Here is a 21,148-nt window from a genome sequence, read left to right as displayed (position 1 = left end):
ATTGTTCTAAAAAGGTTAATCCCCATCACTTACCCGTCGAGTGAAGGTGTAAACAAACACTTTACCCTCCCGGTCAGGCTCCATGTATGTTGGTGCCGATACCAACAGGAGGTCTGTTCTGGAGTCACTGTTCAAATCCACCACACAAACCTCAGCTCCAAAATATGAGCCAATCTGAGGCTGAGAAAAGAGAAGGTTGAAAATTAATATTAGCTTTATATAATTTCTGCTGATTGTGACAGACGACTGTACATTTGTGTTCTGATTCTTTACTGTAATCACTGCACCCAGCACAAATCTTTTTGAACCATGTCTGGATCCTAATGGTAATGACTTTAGACCTCTCTTTAAGCCTCTCTTTTATATACTGGAGTTGATACTTGTCCCAGACAACATCCAGCAACTCAATTGTCCCTGTAACATTTTTTATCATATAATTACAAATATATTTATACATTACCACCGTTTTTGTAATTTTTACCACATCTGTTTGCTCAAATATGCTCAAAATCAAACACTGAAACAAGTGCCTGCTTAATCCATCAGCTAATGCATGTTAAGCTTGTGTTCGTTACTATATCCACAGTAGAGTCCTGGTGTTTTTTTTGTTTTGTTTTTTCGAATCATCATTGATCCAATTCCTTTTTAATACTAAAATAAAGTGATGTACAGCATCAATAAGAGCGATGTGACCTGAGACTGTGAATTTTTTTTTTATTGTCATACAGAATTTGTTAATTGAAGCCAAAATAGACCAAAAACTTTAAAGCAACTATATATGACCCTGGACCACAAAACAAGTCTTAAGTCGCTGGGGTATATTTGAAGCAATAGCCCTAAAAAAAAACATTGTATTGGTCAAAATTATAAAGATTATAGATTTAATTTTTCTGCCAAAAATAATTAGGACATTAAGTAAAGATCATGTTCCATGAAGCTATTTTGTAAATGTCCAACTGTAAATACTGTATATCAAAACTTAAATTTTGATTTTCTTTACTAATATGCATTGCTAAGAAATTATTATTATTATTATTTTTTTTTTTTTTCATCATAAACTCTAGCCTTCGGTGTATGAATTCCAAGGTAGGAAGTTATCAAGGCACATCCGAATTCAATGGCTGCATCTGAAAACGTAGGCAGGTGACTTGCTGCCTCACTGCCCTATCAGGTAATGATTTTGCAGGCAGCGTTTTTGCACGAAGGCACCTCATGCAACTGATTTTGGTCAGGCTTCTGAGGCAGAGTAATGGTTTAATGATCTACAGCTAAATATATACATAAAAAGTGGAAATGTTGATCAAAAACATACATTTACACACAAACTGACCACCGACTGCAACTTTCAGAAGCCATCTTCATTTTTTGGCTTAACTGTCAACTGTCACAGGATTTTGGGATATCAAAGGCAACAAAGGATACATCTATGCTGCCTTCAAAAATCGGCCAGATGAAAGTATCTCAGGATGTTAGCTTCAGTTACTGTCTCCTGAGATGCATTGATCTGGCCGACAGATCCAACTTTGATTCCCTACACCTGTGTTTGGCCCTTTAAAGGTCTGTTTGTTCCCTGCCATTGGCTGCACCCGAAAACTAAAAAAAATGCTGCCTTCGGAGGACACATTCCAAGGTAGGAAGGCATTAAGACATGTCCAAATTGAATGTCATCTTCTGTTCCTGTCTCCTGAGATGCCTTCATCTGGTTGATTTTTTAAGGCAGCATAGTGTTATCGTTCGCTGCCTTTGATATCCCACAATAAAATAAATGTTTTTAATCAACTTTTTCCCCTTTTGATGTCATTTCTAGCAAGTAATTAATAATGCAGTGCTTGAAACTGATATTTCAAGGTAAAAAATATAAATAAAATAATCAATAATGAAAGCATTAGATATTCTATAATTAGGTACTAAAAGCTAAATTGTAGTGTTGGTGGTTCACATTAAAAAAACTTGAATAAGGAGAATTATACAGAGTTTTTATGCATTATGACATTAAAAATGTTATTTTTTTATTAATAATAATAATAATAATTAAGAACCCTGGGAGAGTACAGCAGTTGATCCTGGGTCCTTCTGGAGGTTTTAAGTTTTGAAACAGTGACTTGTCCTTGATGCTTGTATCTTGGGGCTCCTAGAATAGCATAGCTGCCCTCTGACACTTTTGCAACAGCCATCGAATAACCTTCAAACAAAAAATCCAGTAGTTCAATAGTTGAAGAAGCTGTTTTCTATAGTTTAAAAAAAAAATTAAGTCTCACCTAGATAGCTTTCATGCTCACTGCCTGTTTGAAAGGAGCCATGTGGAAAATATTCCTGATAACCACCTTTCCACTGGAAAGCTCCCACAGCACTCATCAACACACTGCCCTAAACAAAGCAAAACTAAACTGTCACTGGATTTAGGCATATAATGAACTTCTCATGCAACTTAATACTATATATATATATATATATATATATATATATATATATATATATATATATATATATATATATATATATATATATTAGTATATAATGACAAAGTTTGTGTGCACTTCAAAAGAATTAAGAGTACAACATTTTCTTTGGGGTCAACCATACTATGATCATTCACATGGTCCGAAAAGTTTACTGTTAAGGTTTTGGTAAAACAGCATATTTATTTACATATGATGTGATAGCTGTGCTGAATCCATCCTGTGCAAACTCCATTCTAGAGGAATCACCTGAAGTCTGGGTTCCTGCAGCGAAGAAACAGAAGTTCAATTATCGATACTATTTAAAAGTGGACCTATTATGCCCCTTTATACAAGATGTAATGTAAGTCTTGGGTGTCCCTGAAGGTGTCCAATGTTTGAGTGTAAGCTGTTTTCGTGCATAGTCTTAGATTAGATTTTTTCATATTCATTAATAGTGTATGTAGTGTAGTTTGCCATCAACTGCAACGATGGCAACAGTGACTCGCCATCTCCGCCTTTAATACAAATTTCTTAATGATACAGTTTATGTTTTTTATTTAAATTGTTTTGTTTTAAAGTAAAATTTCAAGCTTCCTATGGATATATTTCTTGTGTGTAATGATAGTGGTGAGGCAAAGTAGCCTATACACTGAGTTTCGGTTTATTTTGTTAACGAGATGTCTGAAAACCACAATCTTTTGTTGTTTTTGTACACAAATAAAGGTAGCCCCTTAACAGTTTTTGAATAATATGCTATTTGTATGAATAAAAATTATTCTTTATTTTAAGTTGTTTCCACTTTTTGGGGAAAAATGTGAGTGATCGCAGCGATGCTTCCATGTCCTGCAGAGTGCCTTCTGCATGAGCACTTGGGTGCGCACCTAATAGCAAACATTTATCTAGGTTTATGTTTAAACTAACATTGTGAAATGCTTTAAGTGTTTTATAACTATGGATTTTATTATAGGTAAGTCAAGTATTAATTTTAGAAAGCTAAATTGTTCAAACATATGGTCAGCTGTCGACTGCTTGCTTCTCAATAAAAACTTTAATAAACTTTACCTAAAAACTTAACTTAAACTTAAAACTTAAAAATTCGAAAATAACTTAATAAAGAAACAAAATTAAATATAAACCCCATATTTGGTATTAAAAACAAAATTTAACTACTTTAATGGCTCCAACAGTAGTATAAGCTGTGTAAAAGGGAGGAGGTAGGAAAAAAAGTCGGGGTGGGGGGGTCTCACATGTGTTACCAGAGATGGGCACAAATACATGAAAATGTATTTAAAATACAAATACAAAATACTGTGTGGATATTTTTTTATAAAAATACTAAAGTGGAAAAATGTAATTAAATGTAAATAACTCTAGATTTTTTTTACAAAGGCTTTAAAATACAAAAAAAGAGAAGCATTTTGTATTTCAAATAGGTATTTTAAATATATGTATCTGAAATACTGCCCATCCCTGTGTGTGACTGTTGAATTTGTTTGTCTCCTACATTATCTCTTCTGAATTGGATTCTAATTGTTTATGTAATTGACATGATACATTCTTATCTGACAAAAAAATGTTATATTTGATGTATTCTGAACTTTTCTGAAATCATTATGACTAATAGATCATGTGGAATCTGATGTTACCCTCAAATCTGTATAAAGGCTCATGACTGAGCAGTAGGCACGCCATCAGAGATCTTCTGAATTCTGTATATCTCTGACTTAGCAAGTTGTATTGAAGTGACCTAACTTTTTGTTCTGAGCAAGCAGTAGGCAGCCGGCTAAAAGGTATAGGTTAACTTTGCACCCTCTGACTAATTTAAGACTGGAAAGTTTGGGATTGTGAGATCAAGGTTCAGCTGATGTGGTACTCAATTACATTGGGATCCTGATGAACTAATAATTGAAACTTAGAAATACAGTCTAAATTTAAGGATCACTTCAAAATTGGAGTCAAAAAATTTGACCCTTATGACTGGATTTGAGGTCCAGAGTCACATTTGCTTTCATTCGTAAATATCATGTCTTTAGAGCTGTTAACATACCTTCAATGGCAATAATGCTCTCCTCCAGTTTTTGAAGAATATTGTTCAGTGCATCAAAGTTTGTCACTTTGAACACATAATCACTATCCGGATCAGAAGCAATTGTAAAAAGCTCTGCTCTTGCATTGATATCATTAAAAGCATTGCCAACCTAAGAACAAAAAAATATTGTGTCCTAAAAAAATATGATACAACGCATATTTCACAGAGTAATAAAAGTGCAGAAATATAAAAGATAAATTTTATATATATATTTATTTAAAAAATTATTAGTAAATACACATTTTCAGAAATGGCCATATTAAATTCATAACAAAACATACAGGTTTAAGAATTTTTTTAACTAGACACTATTAAACGCTTAAGGATCTAAAGTAAGATATTTGAATAACATAATATGTGAAGAAAAAACCTACCCCAATTGCAAATCGTACTATGTTTTTATCCTTTGCCTGTGTTGCTGCATCGTCCAATAATTGCCTGTCATGTGATGCTCCATCAGTAATAACAACCAAGACTTTTTTTGCTGATGGTCTTAACCCTCCAGACGGATTAAATAAATCTTTCCTGGTATTTGAAAAGATAGTTATTTATTTATGTCTTGTGTGTGTGTGTGTGTGTGTGTGTGTGTGTGTGTGTGTGTGTGTGTGTGTGTGTGTGTGTGTATAAATATATACAGTACAGACCAAAAGTTTAGAAACATTACTATTTTTAATGTTTTTGAAAGAAGTTTCTTCTGCTCATCAAGCCTGCATTTATTTGATCAAAAATACAGAAAAAAACAGTAATATTGTGAAATATTATTACAACTTAAAATAATAGTTTTCTATTTGAATATACTTTAAAAAAATAATTTATTCCTGTGATGCAAAGCTGAATTTTCAGCATCATTACTCCAGCCTTCAGTGTCACATTTAACATCCAGTGTATCACATGATCATATAGAAATCATTCTAATATTCTGATTTATTATGAGTGTTGGAAACAGTTCTGCTGTCTAATATATTTGATGAATAAAACTGCTATTTTCAAAAAAAAAAAAATCTAATAATATATATTCTAATAATATACTTTCTTTACTATCACTTTTTATCAATTTAACACATCCTTTCTTAATAAAAGTATTGATTTTACTTTAAAAAAAGAAAGAAAAAAAATTACTGACCCTAAATTACTGACCAGTAGTGTATATTGTTATTACAAAATATTTATATTTTTAAAACATAGCTTCTTTTTTTTTTTTTTTTACTTTTTATTCATCAAAGTATCCTAAAAAAAGTATCACATGTTCTGAAAAATATTGAGCAGCAGAACTGTTTCCAACTTTGATAATGAATCATCATATTAGAATGATTTCTAAAGGATCATGTGATAATGATCCTAAAAATTCAGCTTTGTATCACAGAAATAAATGATAATTTAAAGTATAATAAATTTAAAAACAAATATTTTAAATTGTAATAATATATCACAATATTAATTTTTTTCTGTATTTTTGATCAAATAAATGCAGGCTTGATGAGCAGAAGAAACTTCTTTCAAAAACATAAAAAATAGTAATGTTTCCAAACTTTTGATCTGTACTGTATATATATATATATATATATATATACAGTGCCCTCCATAAGTATTGGAACAGTAAAGACAAAATTGTTCTCTTTGCTGTGGAGCCAAGAAATCTGTAAATATGATTAATAGATGAATATGAGACAAAACTACAGAATGTCACGTTTTATTATTGGGTGATTCAACACAAAGATGTTTTACCATCGAAAGAAGATTAGCACTTTAAGTTTAGTTTAGTAAATTTAGTTTTAGTTTCATCTCCCTGTCTGATGTAAGCATAAGTATTGGAACAGTTGCCTCACAGGTCTTTCTAAGAATTCAGCTCTTTTTAAAGAAAAGAGGAAGTCAAGTTAAACTATAAAGTGAAGTGTGAAAAAAAGTGAAGTGACATTCAGCCAAGTACGGTGACCCATACTCAGAATTTGTGCTCTGCATTTAACCCATCCGAAATGCACACACACAGAGCAGTGAACACACACACACTGTGAGCACACACCCGGAGCAGTGGGCAGCCATTTATGCTGCGGCGCCCGGGGAGCAGTTGGGGGTTCAGTGCCTTGCTCAAGGGCTCCTAAGTCGTGGTATTGAAGGTGGAGAGAGAACTGTACATGCACTCCCCCCACCCACAATTCCTGCCGGCCCGGGACTCAAACTCACAACCTTTCGATTGGGAGTCCGACTCTCTAACCATTAGGCCACGACTTCCCACGACTATAGGAAAAACAAAGGGCATGGATAAAAAACGACTGTAGTTGATGACAGACAAATCATAAAAGCTGTGAAAATGAACCCAAAAATGTATGTCTGTAAAATCACCAACAACAGAAGCTACACTGCTAGATGCAAACCTCTGATCAGCACTAAAAATAGAAATGCAAGATTCTTCACAAATGTGAGTCAGTAGAGTTTTGGAACTTGTTGATGGACCGATGAGACAAAGATAAACCTTTAGTCTCTAGAACAGGACCTCTTAATTTTAATGATGACTTAATGTATGATGGCAGTAGCAGAATAAATTTGGAAGAGAACCCAATCATATTGGCAACCAATATTAAAGAAAATGTCATAAAACTCATTAGAAAGCACTTCATATTGGATCAGGACAATGACCAAAAACACCCTGCTGGTTCAGCCAAGAACTTTATCAGGGCAAAGAAATGTAAAGTCTTAGATTGCCCAAATCAATGTCAAGATTTAAATCTGATTGAACATTAATTAAACCAGCTGAAGAGGAGACTAAAAACAGAAACTCCCCCAAACAAGCAAAAGTTGGAATTGGCTGCATTAACCCCTTATACCTGTCTCCCCCCATTTTCGGCATGGAGACACAAATGACATACCCAAAATAAAAAGGTTTCTGCTAATGAGTCTTTCTGACTAGATATATAATCAACATATGTTCACAAAGTTGACACTTCAAAGTTTACTGTTCCACAATCAAAATTACTCAGACTGCTACGCAGAGGTGGAAAGTAACGAATTACATTTACTCACGTTACTGTAATTGAGTAGCTTTTTTGTGTACTAATACTTTTTAAAGTAATTTTTTTAATCTGTAATTTTACTTTTACTTAAGTATATTTAGTTTAAAGTATAGTACTTTGCTACATTTTAAAACACATTAATTACTGAGTAAAATAAAAATAAAAATAAAAATCGCTCCCTGGAAACTATGTCAGTAAATAATGGGCAGGAGGGCAAACTGGCGCTAAAATCACAAGAAAGATGCAGACGGTCAAAACAGGCATTAGTGGTGCAGACACCGCTGAAAACGAAACCCCGTCATATTCTGAAGTTGAACTCGAAGGAAATTAAGTGAACCCATGGCCATATGTATGCTCTATTATGCAGTGTAAGCTGTACTTGTCTAGGAAGACCAAACTAGCAGCTTATAAAATCTCGACAAGACATCAACCCTTTGCAAGAATGTAGAGGTAAGCTAAATAATTGCATCGTTGCATTGGTGGTTAAAATGAAGCTTTGACATTTTAGCAAGAGGTTTTGCACAAATTAGCCAAAAAGACAGTGGTGAGGAGTGTGCTATATATATCGTCTGCGATAATATCATATTTTTTGTTTTAATGATGTGCGCGCACATTTATAGTGCGTTCTTTCACTGTGTGATTCAGTCTCCTAAAATGAATTTAGAATGATCACGAAATTGAAGATATAGGGTCAGAAAATTCACATATTTATATAATTTCATATATTAAATCAAAATCACACAAAGAAGGCCGTCTTTTCCTCCAAAAATCATCATGAATATATACATACATATATATAACAGTTCAGTAAACAAGTTAATTAAGAGACTTGCGTTTTAGACACCATATTGCCTTTTTTAGCTCTATTTCTACAACAGAAAATAATTCCAAACACAGCCACCAAAGCACAGTTTTGCGTCTCTGAGCAATGTGACAGTGTTTCGTTCCTGAATGAATCAACCGTTTAAATGATTCGGTTCAATCGCAATGACTCACTTATTAACAGTGACATGCTGACACATACTGGCCATTTTAATTTCACATTTAAAGTATCTTTTGATTTTTTTAAAATAATTAATTTCTTATCATTTCAAATTAGTATTCAACATTTTATGTCTTGTATATCAAAACATTATTCATGCATTTGTAACTGCAGGTTAAATGCATTCTTGTCCTGCACTAAACAGTGCAATACATCTAAATGCCACTTCCAATGAATCTTCTGCATTTCCTCTGCATTAAAAGATGAGTTTGTTGATACTGATTTGCCTGGTAACAGCCCAAATGTTTTATTATTCTAAATAACTGATTCCTTTAATTTAAAACATCTAGTTTGAGATTAATAGACCTATCCCAGGGGTGTCAAGCTCAGTTCCTGGAGGGCCATAGCCCTGCAGAGTTTAGTTCTAACCCTGCTCCAGCACACATATCATGTAGTTTTCAAATAAACCTAAATGATTAGATTAGCTGGATCAGGTGTGTTTAATTAGGGTTATATCTAAACTGTGCAGGACTGTGGCCCTCCAGGAACTGAGTTTGACACCCTTGGCCTGTCCCATTTTGACTCCCTCCCACTGTTAAAATGTAACTAAGTAATTTTTACTCTGAGTAAATTTTAAATGAGCTACTTTTTACTTTTACTTGAGTAGATTTTTAGACTGGTACTTTTACTTGTACTTAAGTAAAATTTCATTAATGTAATGGTACTTTTACTTGAGTAGAATATTTTTGTACTCTTTCCACCTCTGCTGTTATGATATATAAGCTCAAACATGAGAACAAAAATAAAAATATTAAAAACATTTTTTAAATGTAAAACAAATTGTTTATGTACTGTAAGATATTCTTTTAGAAACTAAAAAGCTAAAGCTGAAGCTAAAGCTACAAGTTTACCAGTGCTTCATTTGAAATTTCATAATATAATCTGTAAATCTGTGAATTTTATGAAAAAAGTTGTGTGTTTTTAGAGAAGGTTAATAAAAGGCTAATAAAATTGATTTATGGCCCCTGTGGTCTCCTGTAAACTCTCATGTAAGCTCCCCTGTGTGCTGTCTCCATATGTTTGGCTCCAGAAACTGCCTCATTCATGATTCTATTGTGCTAACGAAACAAGCCTTTCACACATCGACCAGGTATGACACATTATCCCTATTATTCTTTTGCTTTTATTCCACCATTATTAGCCTTTGTTCTGGTATTTCGAGGTTTACCAAGCCACATCACTTCAAACATAGTATACATTTACCCCAATATTATCAAAAGTCTAACTATGAAAATAGAACAAAACATTTTCTTACGACCTTACGTGAATTATTATGGCAAAAAGCATTTAGAAGAAGAGCTGCATCTGCTATGTAGCTGCATTAGAGCTAACGTTAACATCAAGCTACATAAGACAATTTCTGAAATTATTAGTACACTTTAACTCAAAACTCACTTCAAACCACAAATGAGTGTTTGTAATAACTCCCTTTTGCGATCACATGTGGAATATGGTCGTTTACTGTTAAAATATATTATTTATAGCCATTTTGCACAAATTTGCATTACAGATATGTATAATATTTTTTTTTTTATAAAAAATGCACCAAATCTCAAGAAAATCACATACAAACCATATACTATCATAATCGTGTGTTTATTATTTGGATATTTCGTGATACAGAGGTGTATCTATGTTGTTGTGGTCAGATATCAACTGGAAGAGTGAAGGAAGCATGTGACACGATGACGTTGTCTTGTTCTGACACTCTAAGATTGACAAGGCGAAGGACCAATCAGAGTCTGTCTGAGTCATAGCACAAACACGCAGTAGTGCACACACAGAGACAGCGCTGGGAGAGGCTATTTATTATCAGATCGCATAAGTCAGTGGAAAATTAATATAAATTATGATTCTGTCAGAAGAAATGAGTAAATATATCTATATATCTCAATGTACATTCATATTTGGACTATAATCCCTTATTGACGCTGTTCAGTGAATCTATGAACACAAATAAAACGCTACTGACGTGACATATGAAGGCATGGTGAATTTCTATTCAAAATTTGACATAATACAGATTTATTATTTTGCACTCCTGGCATAAATTACTAAATTACTGTTACTGCAACAATGTTTTAACAATGTTTTATTAAGTGGTCAAATATCGAAACTAGAGTCTTTAATCTTTCTACTGATTGCTCAGTATGTCCAGAGTTTGATGTTTAACGTGCTGTGAAAGTGAAACAACAATAATCTGGGATCATCAATGATCCTTGAATGCAAAGGGGTTTTAAAGGCTGGGGAAAAGCATTTCAAAGCATAAGACCAAGAGTCTGGTGATGTTTATTGGTTGCAGACGCACTGCTCTGATTGCATGCAAGGGATTTGCAACTAAATGTTAGCTTTTAATATTTTACATCTGCCTTCAATTCATCAGTTCCAATACTTATGCTCACATCAAATAGTGGGATGACCTCTAAAAGTGCTGTCCTTTGTATTTGGTAAAACATGAATGTGTCAAAAGACCTAATTATAAAATATGACATTCTGTAGTTTTGTCACATATTCACCTTTTAATCATATTTGCAAATGTCTTGACTCCACAGCAGAGAAAGCAATTCAAAAAAAGTATTTTTACAGATACTTACGGAGGGCACTGTATAATAAAGTATACATGGGTGATAAATTTGGGTGCTAGAACTATAGACTTGGTCAAGAAGTAATCCACATAAACACCCTAAAAAGATTAGTTAACAACCACTCATAGTGTTTCAATCAGCTCCCTAATGAATCTGTATATCATACATAATTTTGGGCACTTACTAAGTACTTATATTGCAAGTCGATACTACTGGTAATTATCACTGGTATTTTATTTATCAGGACTTATATATTTCTAACAGAATTTGTTATGAAGTTTAAAGTGCTTTCACATTTGGATTGAAATTTATTTTATTTTTTTGGTCAAACCCATTAGATTGATCTCACTCCCCTGCTGGGTTGTTTTCTGAAGCACTGTACATCATCAGAATGGCAGCCTTTTACCCCTGTTGAGAAGATTTTGGGAAAAGTTTAATTTATCCACTGTTACAGATTGTCAGAGAGAAACTGTCCAAAAGTCCAGCAAGGTGATAATTGTGATTGTGTCCCCCTAGGTTGCTCTCATGCAGGATCAGGTTACGGAGGAGGCAAAACTTGCTTGATTGTTTTGAAGAAGTGTGAGGTGGCAGAGCCGGTGCATAACACGTGTCATAACCAAACGTTATTTGATTGGCTCAAGGGTAACCAATGATTTTAAACTTCATACAAGCACCCCCCCCCCCATCCCCTCCATGAGAAAGAAAATGCTTGTCAATTATGCCCTTCCAGACTCTGTCTATGAAGCAAAGTGAAGCAGCAGAGTTTGGTATTACCAGGCTATAAATGTAGTGTCATATGACAGAATTAGCTTTATACATGCAGTGTCCACATTACTCCCATTAAAGCACCTGTAGGCAAATGTATGTTAAATCTATTATATTAATATTATTAAATTTTATCTAAAAATTTTTTATTGGTAAGAATAAAAGGTGTTACCTCTAAAACATCATCATCCATATTTTGTCATTTTCAAAGTCCAGGTGGTAGAGGCATTTGAACAGAATAGGGTCAAGTACGAAGAGCTGGCATGTGAATGCCGTAACAGAGGATGGAAGCAGGGCCGTGGACAGGGGGTCGGCCCGGTGGCTAGAGCCACTGCCCCTTTGTTTTTTAAACCAAATGAACAGTAGGCCTATAAAAAGTTTAGAAAAAAAACTAAACAAAAATAGTATAAATGTTCTCTGGAACAATATTGAATACCAAAATTGTAGCCTTTATAAAAACAGACTAATCAGAGAATTTAGCCATGAGTGACTACTAGGGGTGACACGGTTCAACTTTTTCACAGTTCGGTTTGTTTCACGGTTTTAGAGTCACGGTTTCGGTATGTGTTATGTTTATGGAAAAACTTTACTTTTTAATAAAAATACAAAAATAAGAATATTCTACAACTACAAGCAACAGCAAAAATAAATACAAAAGAGTAAAGATACAAAAAATAAACAGTGAGTTTCAGTTTATTTTCTTTAGGCACATCTGATCCAGTAGGCCTACGTCTGATCCAGTAGACCTACAGTAGGTAGACATCCAAAAGGCCCTTTTTACCGCCGCACGTACTGCCGCCACTGCGGTGTAAAGTGCATTTGCAGCTTTTGACCACTGAGTGCCGCTTTAACCACAAGTTATCAAATAAGCGCATCACAGGACATTTTCGCAAATAGGCTTCAGTTTTGCCTGCTGATGTGTTACATTTGATGGCTTCAGTCAGGGAAAAGGAAACAAAAACACTATAGTTAAAATATTTCATATATTTAATATTTAATATTCACAAATGAAACTTTGGTACTTATGAAGTTATGTGCATTTCTTAAAACAAATTCAAGCAGGATAAATGTGAAGCCAGTGCCTGAGTCTGTGCTTATATTTTCTCTAAACTACATGGTATTAAACCATATTTCAGATGTGGGAAGTCGTGGTTAGTCGAGTCGGACTCGCAATCGAAAGGTTGTGAGTTTGAGTCTCGGGCCGGCAGGAATTGTAGTTGGGGGGACTGCATGTACAGTGCTCTCTCCACCTTCAATACCACAACTTAGGTGCCCTTGAGCAAGACATCGAACCCCCAACTGCTCCCTGGGTCCCGCAGCATAAATGGCTGCCCACTGCTCCGGGTGTGTGTTCACAGTGTTTGTGTTCACTGCTCTGTGTGTGTGCACTTCGGATGGGTTAAATGCAGAGTAAGAATTCTGAGTATGGGTCACCATACTTGGCTGAATGTCACTTCACTTTTAGATTTGATAAATTTAAAAGGTGTGCAGTATTATTTGTATTATATGAATTATGTGTTATATTATTCAAAATAAATTGTGTTTTACTTTGCATCGGAGCATTAAATGTGGTAGCCTATTTTAGGGGGGTAGGCTACATGGATTAATATGCAAAATGTCAATATTTTCATATATTATGCCTATATTTTAATTTATATTTAAAAATTCCTTTAATAAAACAACATGGATTTTTGTTATTCGTTACCTGTCCTTTATTTTGACAGATAACTTCTTGGGAAAAAGACATTTGTCTGTACACTGATTAAGAAATTGTTACATGTTTAGTAAAACGTAGGGCACTGTACAATTTCGTTCCCATTATTTAACAAGAAACGAATAAATTAATAATAATAATAAGTTAATCGATAAAATCGATTTATCTCCCAGCCCTACTTGCTTACATATAATTGAATATAAAAAATTGCAGCTGCATTTAAATGCAGGTTTGTAAAATATGTGCAAGGTTTGTGCCGGCATGTGTGATACTGGATGTGCAGCATTTATTCTTATTTGTTTTATCTTCATTACAAATCTTGTTTGGTTTTATTTTGGATAATTCCATGTAAAAAATAATTTATGTTGTAATGCATATGCAAAATGTGAATTAATATTCATATTCAAGTGTTTGTGCAAAAAACATTAATGCGCATTAATGACAGGGAGGTCCAGTCTCGATCACTTTAAGTTTTTCAGTTATATGCAGTTATTTTACTTAAAATTGTGGTGTCTCACATACATTAAAAATATAACTACAGAAAGCTTGAAAACGAAAGCATTGTGTTATCTGTGGATGTTGCATTTCTCTCGTCGGAGAGAGCCAGCACTGTGAATTTCATCTTGCAGCCAACAAGAAAACATTTGTTTTTAATAATAAATAATTAAAATGTCTCTTTTTTCACATTTATAGGGCAGCTACTGCATGTGCTTTGCATCAAATTTAATGCATTGAGCGCGGAATATATTAAGACTTGATTATGTAAATTTAATATAAACGTCTGATTAGTTGAATAATGACAAATGAACGACTAGAACTAGAAAAATCTTATGTGGGGGCAGACCACAACGAGCCCTAAACCTACTCAGCAAGTTTCATAAGACACTGTCCATATGAAAGAGCAAGAGACTCACACATTACCTTTACCCCCACAAGCCATACATAACTACCCCCCAAAAATCCAACCCCCTCAAGCTGAACTGAACTCGGTCTGTTTTTTAGTACAAATCCAAACACCAGAAACGTTATGCATTTTATGAATAATGAAACGTTATGAAAAGTATGCATTTTATTTTTTAACAGGCTATATGGTTGAAATAACATTTTAGTTCACAACTTTAAGTTCCATTGTTTAAAAAAACTGCTTTATTGGCTAACCTTTCATAAACCTTCAGTTTTTATGCTCTAAAATCCAATGCCATTTGTAATTTCACAGTATTTTCACCTCCTAAATCACTAACCTTTAAAGTCACAATTCTATAATGGTCAAATTTACTCAGGCCGATGGCATTTTTAATGACATTATTTTATTATTATTATTATTTTATTTATTTTATTTATTTATTTATTTATTTATTTATTTATTTATTTATTCCCTTATTTTCTTAAAGAATAAACATGATAACATATTATTAATTCATAGAAATAATTTTAGCAATTAAAACCTTTTTTTTACTTGAATTGAAATACTATTAAACTAACTTTAAAATCTCAAGGAGTTTATAAGTTAAAAAGGGTTAAATGTCACAGTGCATGTCCTAAATTAACTCATTTTCAGATGCAATAAAAAAAAACATAATAATAATAATAACCTGGATAGCCTAGATTCCAGGCTCTGTTCCTAAGTATATAATTATTATAATTACTGTTAACCCAACTTTTAATGGATTAATCGTATTTTTTCTTTTGCTGCATGTTTTTTAAACACAAAAATTAATTAAGTCTGTGAGAGGAAAAAAGTAATTTATAAGTTGCATTTTATTACATTTGGAAATAATAACGGCAGGCCTAATAATGTTATAATGTACCAACAGGATATTTTTTGTTCCCTTAACTTTACAACACATCCTTTAAATTTAACAAATTTTTTAGAACAAAACAAGAATAAAAATATATATAATTCTACTGAATAAATATAATTGCAGTTTATAATAATATAGGCTTAGCTATAAACAAATAATAATAATTTAAAGTGAAAAATTGGGCTTTCTCATTCTCTCACTCGCAGGGGCGGGTCTACGTGGTGGCCAGGGGGGGCACTGGCCCCCCCCTGAAATTCGATTGGCCACCCCAGGTGCCCCCCTATAAGATGTCCTGTGATTGGTTCATTTTATGGCCAATCATTTTATAGACTCTCTGTCGTTGAAACTTCCACCCTGCGGGCTGGGTACCTCATAGTTCTTATGTATCACCACCTTGGTGGATACCTGCCTTCTGTAAATCGTCCCACGGGCAGGCAGCCTGCTAGCATACATCCAGCTGGAATATGCTACCCAGTGTATTCTGTGTAAGCTATAGGCCCTCACTCGTGCTGGCCTCACGACAGGGTGCTATCACTCACACAGGTCGATGGAAGACAGCCATGTGGCGTTTTGTAAGGGACCGTATTCGTAACGTCGAACGTGACCGACTGAAAGGGAACGTCTCAGTTACGTATGTAATCCTCAGGGTACGGAGACGTTACGTCCCCTTGCCACATCGCTGTTCCGCTGAACAGCCGGGTAACTGGCTCGGCTCCTCAGCGAAGACTTGAATGCAAATTGCTCGCACTGCACCCTATATACCGGCTCTGCGGGGCGGAGCTCGCGATGCAAATCCCGCAGACCAAGGTACTTTGTGTACCATTGGCTCGTTTTGTACCACTTGAAGGTGATTGGGCTCTCGGGCGAGATCCCATTCGTAACGTCTCCATTCCCTCCTTCAAGGAACGAGGGTTACATACGTAACCAAGACATTTTTGTTACTGTTTCTTGAGGATCTTTGGTGTGTTATTATTTTATAAATAAATAAAACCTTGTTATAAATAAAATATTGATTAATTTGTCTTTTTGACAGTATATCAGTAAATAAACACTAGGCTATATAATAATATAATAATCCAAGTATTTAAAGCCTAGTTTAATTTTTAATCCAATTTTAAATTTGCTGGTATAATAATTGCTTTTCCTAGGCAGACTTGACAAGTTGGTCTAATATATGTAGAAGATGCTTGCTCAAAAAAGACATTATGACATAAATTAAAAGAAAATAACATCTTGAATCCTAAACAAGTAACACTACAGTTCTATAGTCTAATCTGAAGGGTGAACTCAAAAGACACAAATCATACAACAAGGTAATTTTTGAAGATTAGAATCCACTGTAAAAAAAATAAAATAAAATTCAAAGCTATGTCGCCGTCATAGAGATGACTCGTTCTTCCCTAGTCACATTAAAGATTCGTTCAAGAACGACACATCACAAGACACCAAACAAAGAGCTGGTAGGTAACCTTTATATATGGTTTAATATGTTTGTATGGTTTTCTCAAATCAATGTTTTTACCCCGTCAGGCTCTGCTCGCGTTGGTCATGGTTGATTTCAGTCGAATGTTCAGTCAACGTTTAATAAAACACAAGAAAAGTAAAATACGCTGGGCGCTATCAAACAATAAACAGTCATGGTGATTTGCATATTTTGTATTTTGTGACAGTGACCACAAAGCAAGATTGCACCAAATGACAATATGCAGAGAATGTTCCATAATAATAATTGTCTGGTCACACGTTACTTTTTAATCCATGAGAGTAAAGGCCCGTTCACACCAAGCACGATAACTATAAAGATAACGATAAAGATATAGTTCTAAAAATCGTTCTCAATATTAAAGAATAGCGAAGTCCACACAACAACTATAACGATAAAGGCACAGAGAAACGATGTCATTGGAATCACCTTCAGAACGATTTTTTTTTCTGATGAACGATAAAAACATTGCCAAACAATCAGAATCAATCCTGCTGTAATGAGCTTGAGAATTTAAAGCAGCAGACGCGCGTCCACTTAGAATACACAGACAATATCGTTCGCTGGTGTGGATGCTAATATCGTTCTCTTTATAGTTATCTTTATAGTTATCGTTCTTGGTGTGAACGGGCCTTAAGTCAGTTAGATGCCATGACATGGATGCATTTTGTGCATTTCATTCACAATTTGATTTTTTTTTTTTTTGAGATTGAGAATAACAGACACACATAAGTTTTTCTTTTGAAGGCAGGGAAGAGAGCAGTGCCAAGCCATGAAAAGAAGTAAAGATATAGGGAGTTTCTTTCAATGAAAAAAAAAATATTCTCAAATTTAACTTAATGGATATATACAGGGATGACAAAAAACTAAATTAGTCAAAAATGTGCTTTATTATTGCATTTGTAGTAACTTTATTCAAGTTTAAAAAAAAATCAATAGGACTTACGTAATATACTGTAGAATCTAGCTTTTTTTTTTGGTCACTGGCGGCCACCCCATTTGGAGGCAGTGCTTCAGCATTATATAGGCCTTAGATTTATTTACTGTTTAATAACAATAGCATGCATATGATCCTTTGTGTAAAGGTCTTCTTTTAATTTGATGAGTAGACTGTAGCCTAAGACTATCCTACATTTTGAAATTAACTCACTGTAAAAAAAAATGTTTTTAAAAAATGTTACAATGTAATAACATAATGTTATTGTTGTTTTACTTCCTAATTTTATCTCATTTTACAATTACATTCATTTCGCAATCCATCCCCTTGCGCCACCTGGCGGTAGTTTCGCGAATGATTTTAACACAGACTGAATTACAGTTAACACCGGCACCGCGGCGGCAGTATGCGCAGCAGTAATGCCCATTTAGGCTGTCCACCTACTGTACGTTCAGCTGGCAACGTCTACTGTAGGATTCTTACCAAGACAAGCATTTTGACATATTTTTGTGTGAATTTGTCCACCTAAACACAATACTTCAGAGAGAGCTTAATATTTGCTCGCATTCTGAGGCGCGGGTTTGTGCACTTCAGGTGTGTGCATGCACAAATCTTCTCACTGCTCGCGCAAGCTCGCATCCTTTGTTTCTTAAATGTTTAAACTGAAATGCTTAAATGAGTTTAGCTTAGACACATATTAACATGTGCTATTAATGTCTCATTTGTGAGCGTGCGCTATCACCACCTGGGTGATGATGGAATAAATGACTGCTAATATTCCAGCATATGGCATTTGCATCGAACAAGAGTGCATGGATTGTCCAAGGTTTTTTTTTGTTTGTTTGTTTTTTCGCCATTGTTGTAATGTCTGGGAAGCCAGAATGAGCATCCATCAACAGAAACACATGTTAGTTGAACTTTCTGTTTGACATGCTATATTACAGGTGCTTTGTCAGATTGTCAAACCATGTGTGGTGAACCGAACAGTTTTTTTTTTTTCAGCGAACCGTGCCATCTCTAGTGACTACAGGTGGAGAGATATTTGTATTTATTTACTTGTATTTGTTTTCATAGCAATATCTGGCAACACTGCCAGAACTTAAACTGATAGTAATCAAAAGAGCCCACAGACATGTTATTGCTGACAGGATACGACATACGATAAGGCAAATGCAAAAAAAAAAAATACATCATGATATTATCTGTCAGAAACCTTATCAACGCTATCAAACCTAGCATATAACACTAGTGATCTTTAGAACAAGTATGCTATTGTTAAATCTCTGCTATTTCATATCACATTTTAAATAAGGGCACTGGACAAAGTTATCATCTATATAGTAGTGTTTATTAATGAAAACTATAACAGTAATAGGCCTATATTTATTTCTGAATAATAAAAAAATAAAAAATATAATGGACAAAATTATATATCCCTTACCTAAAGTAATGGTGCAATGTGATATAATTTAACAATGCTCATTCCTCCAAAACAGAGAAAACATCTTTCACAAACAGCTATGTATCTGTCTCTTTTAAATTGTTTAGTGTATATGATGAGTGGGGTTTTTATTGCACAATTCCCAACCAGACCTCACTAATTTTCAAACCCTGGCTACGGCCATGTTGTCTTCCATTCCCCTAATGTGGTTCTCCTTTTCGCAATCTGGCAGAAATGGTGCGTGGTTCCAAAATAAATGGTCACGTGACACAAAAAATTTACAGTTGCCAAGATCAGGCATGAAGATGGCACTAGGGATGGTGGGGACATGACCCCCCAGTTTAATAGTCCCCGTCCCCCTTACTGTCTCTAGGAAAGGCGACATCGGTAAACAGAGGATTTTCCACTATGTACATTATTCAAAGTAGTGCTGAACTGGCCCTCAGCTTTTTAAATGCGCACCAAGCGATTTTTGAAAAACGATTTTGACCGCAGTGTCTGACTAATGCTGCGTTCCAGGCAAGTCACGTCAAACTTCCTGAGCGCAAAGAATTGTAGCTAGATTATTGATTTTATTGTAACTTTATATTGTCCTAAAATATATTTTTCTACGTTTACCACTTGAATAAACACTGCATCCATAGGCAATATTAGCCGTAGGTGCTGCCATTGTTGTTTCGTGGGCTATGTGACATCAGAGCTCGGAACTGGCAGTACATCGATCTAGTATGAGTTCACAGGTGGGAAGTCATGGGTTTGACTGCTTTTCCAGTGCACTTTCGCTGGTAGAAGGTTGGAAAAACACAGGTTACGGGTTGTCTGGAATGCAGCATACGTCCCAAAACCAAGTGTACATCTCTGCAGGAAGGTAATAGGAGTTACCAGATCAGGGTGTTTTTAGACCATGATACCTGATTGGCTGACATCATAGTGACGGTAGGTTTAGGGGTGGGGTTAGGTAAGGGATGATTGCATGATGATTGCAGTTTGACAACACCTGCAAAGTCATAAACGCCCCCTTTTGCTCTGCAGAGACCTAATTCTCCCCAAAACACACTTGTAGCCAATCAGCGATAAGGGGGCGTGTCTTCATGATAGAGAGAAGAAAGTGCTCAGTTTGAGTGCGCATGATGCATATTAGCAGATCTACTACAGATAGAGAAAGATGGCAGATAAAAAAGAGCAAAATATTAAAGAAACAAACCATTAAAAAGAAGGGTCACAATCAAGGGCAAGAGGTAGAGCCCGTGTAAATATCGGAGCAGCTTTCCAGCGGTCAAGAGAACTTAAGGAGCATGAAGGGCTCGAATTGGACACCAAAGTTGTGCAGTTTCTTTTAGATAGGTGAGTAACGTTGAATTTGCTTTGTTTCACACAACTTATCCGTGTTGTTTTTTGTTTTGAATATGCCTGTGTGTCATCTTCACTTGTTTCAATGATTGTTGTTGCCATGGTTCCATCCATATGTATAGGGGCGAGGTATGGTGGCCGAGAGAGCTCAACAATCTGCAACTTCACAAGACACATGCAAATAGAAAAACACCAGAAAACTAGATAGTAAAGTTTGTGGTCAAACTTTAAGTTGACTTGAAAAAGCCTAGCCAGAAAGATTGTAACTAGCATGTGACTAGCAAGTGACTAGCATTTCTCTAGCATGTTGTTAATATGATTATCAAGTGGCTAGCATGACTAGTATGTATCTAGCATGTTGTTAACATGACTAACAAGTAAGTAGCATGTCTATAACATGTTGCTAGCATGACTAGCAAGTGGCTAGCATGGTGCTAGCATGATTAGCAAAGTTGTTATCATGTTGTTAACATAATTAACAGGTGACTAGC

The 21,148-nt window shown here is 34.8% G+C and overlaps 1 protein-coding gene across 1 annotated transcript in view; it reads right to left on the bottom strand.

Annotated features, from left to right (window-relative positions):
• Window positions 1-21,148, bottom strand: part of LOC132121220 (integrin alpha-X-like) — a 69,584-nt gene that overhangs the window by 19,265 nt on the left and 29,171 nt on the right. The window contains exons 8-13 of the mRNA XM_059530422.1: window positions 4,905-5,055; window positions 4,489-4,639; window positions 2,650-2,723; window positions 2,259-2,367; window positions 2,040-2,182; window positions 34-180 (exon numbers count right to left, since the gene is read on the bottom strand). Of these exons, the coding sequence (XP_059386405.1) occupies window positions 34-180; window positions 2,040-2,182; window positions 2,259-2,367; window positions 2,650-2,723; window positions 4,489-4,639; window positions 4,905-5,055 (775 nt within the window). The remainder of the gene's footprint in view (window positions 1-33; window positions 181-2,039; window positions 2,183-2,258; window positions 2,368-2,649; window positions 2,724-4,488; window positions 4,640-4,904; window positions 5,056-21,148) is intronic.

This window comes from Carassius carassius, chromosome 39, assembly GCF_963082965.1.
Source record: "Carassius carassius chromosome 39, fCarCar2.1, whole genome shotgun sequence".
In the NCBI taxonomy this organism is placed as follows: Eukaryota; Metazoa; Chordata; class Actinopteri; order Cypriniformes; family Cyprinidae; genus Carassius; species Carassius carassius.
Note: the sequence above shows the minus strand (reverse complement) of the source record. Positions and strands in the feature narration are given on the sequence as shown.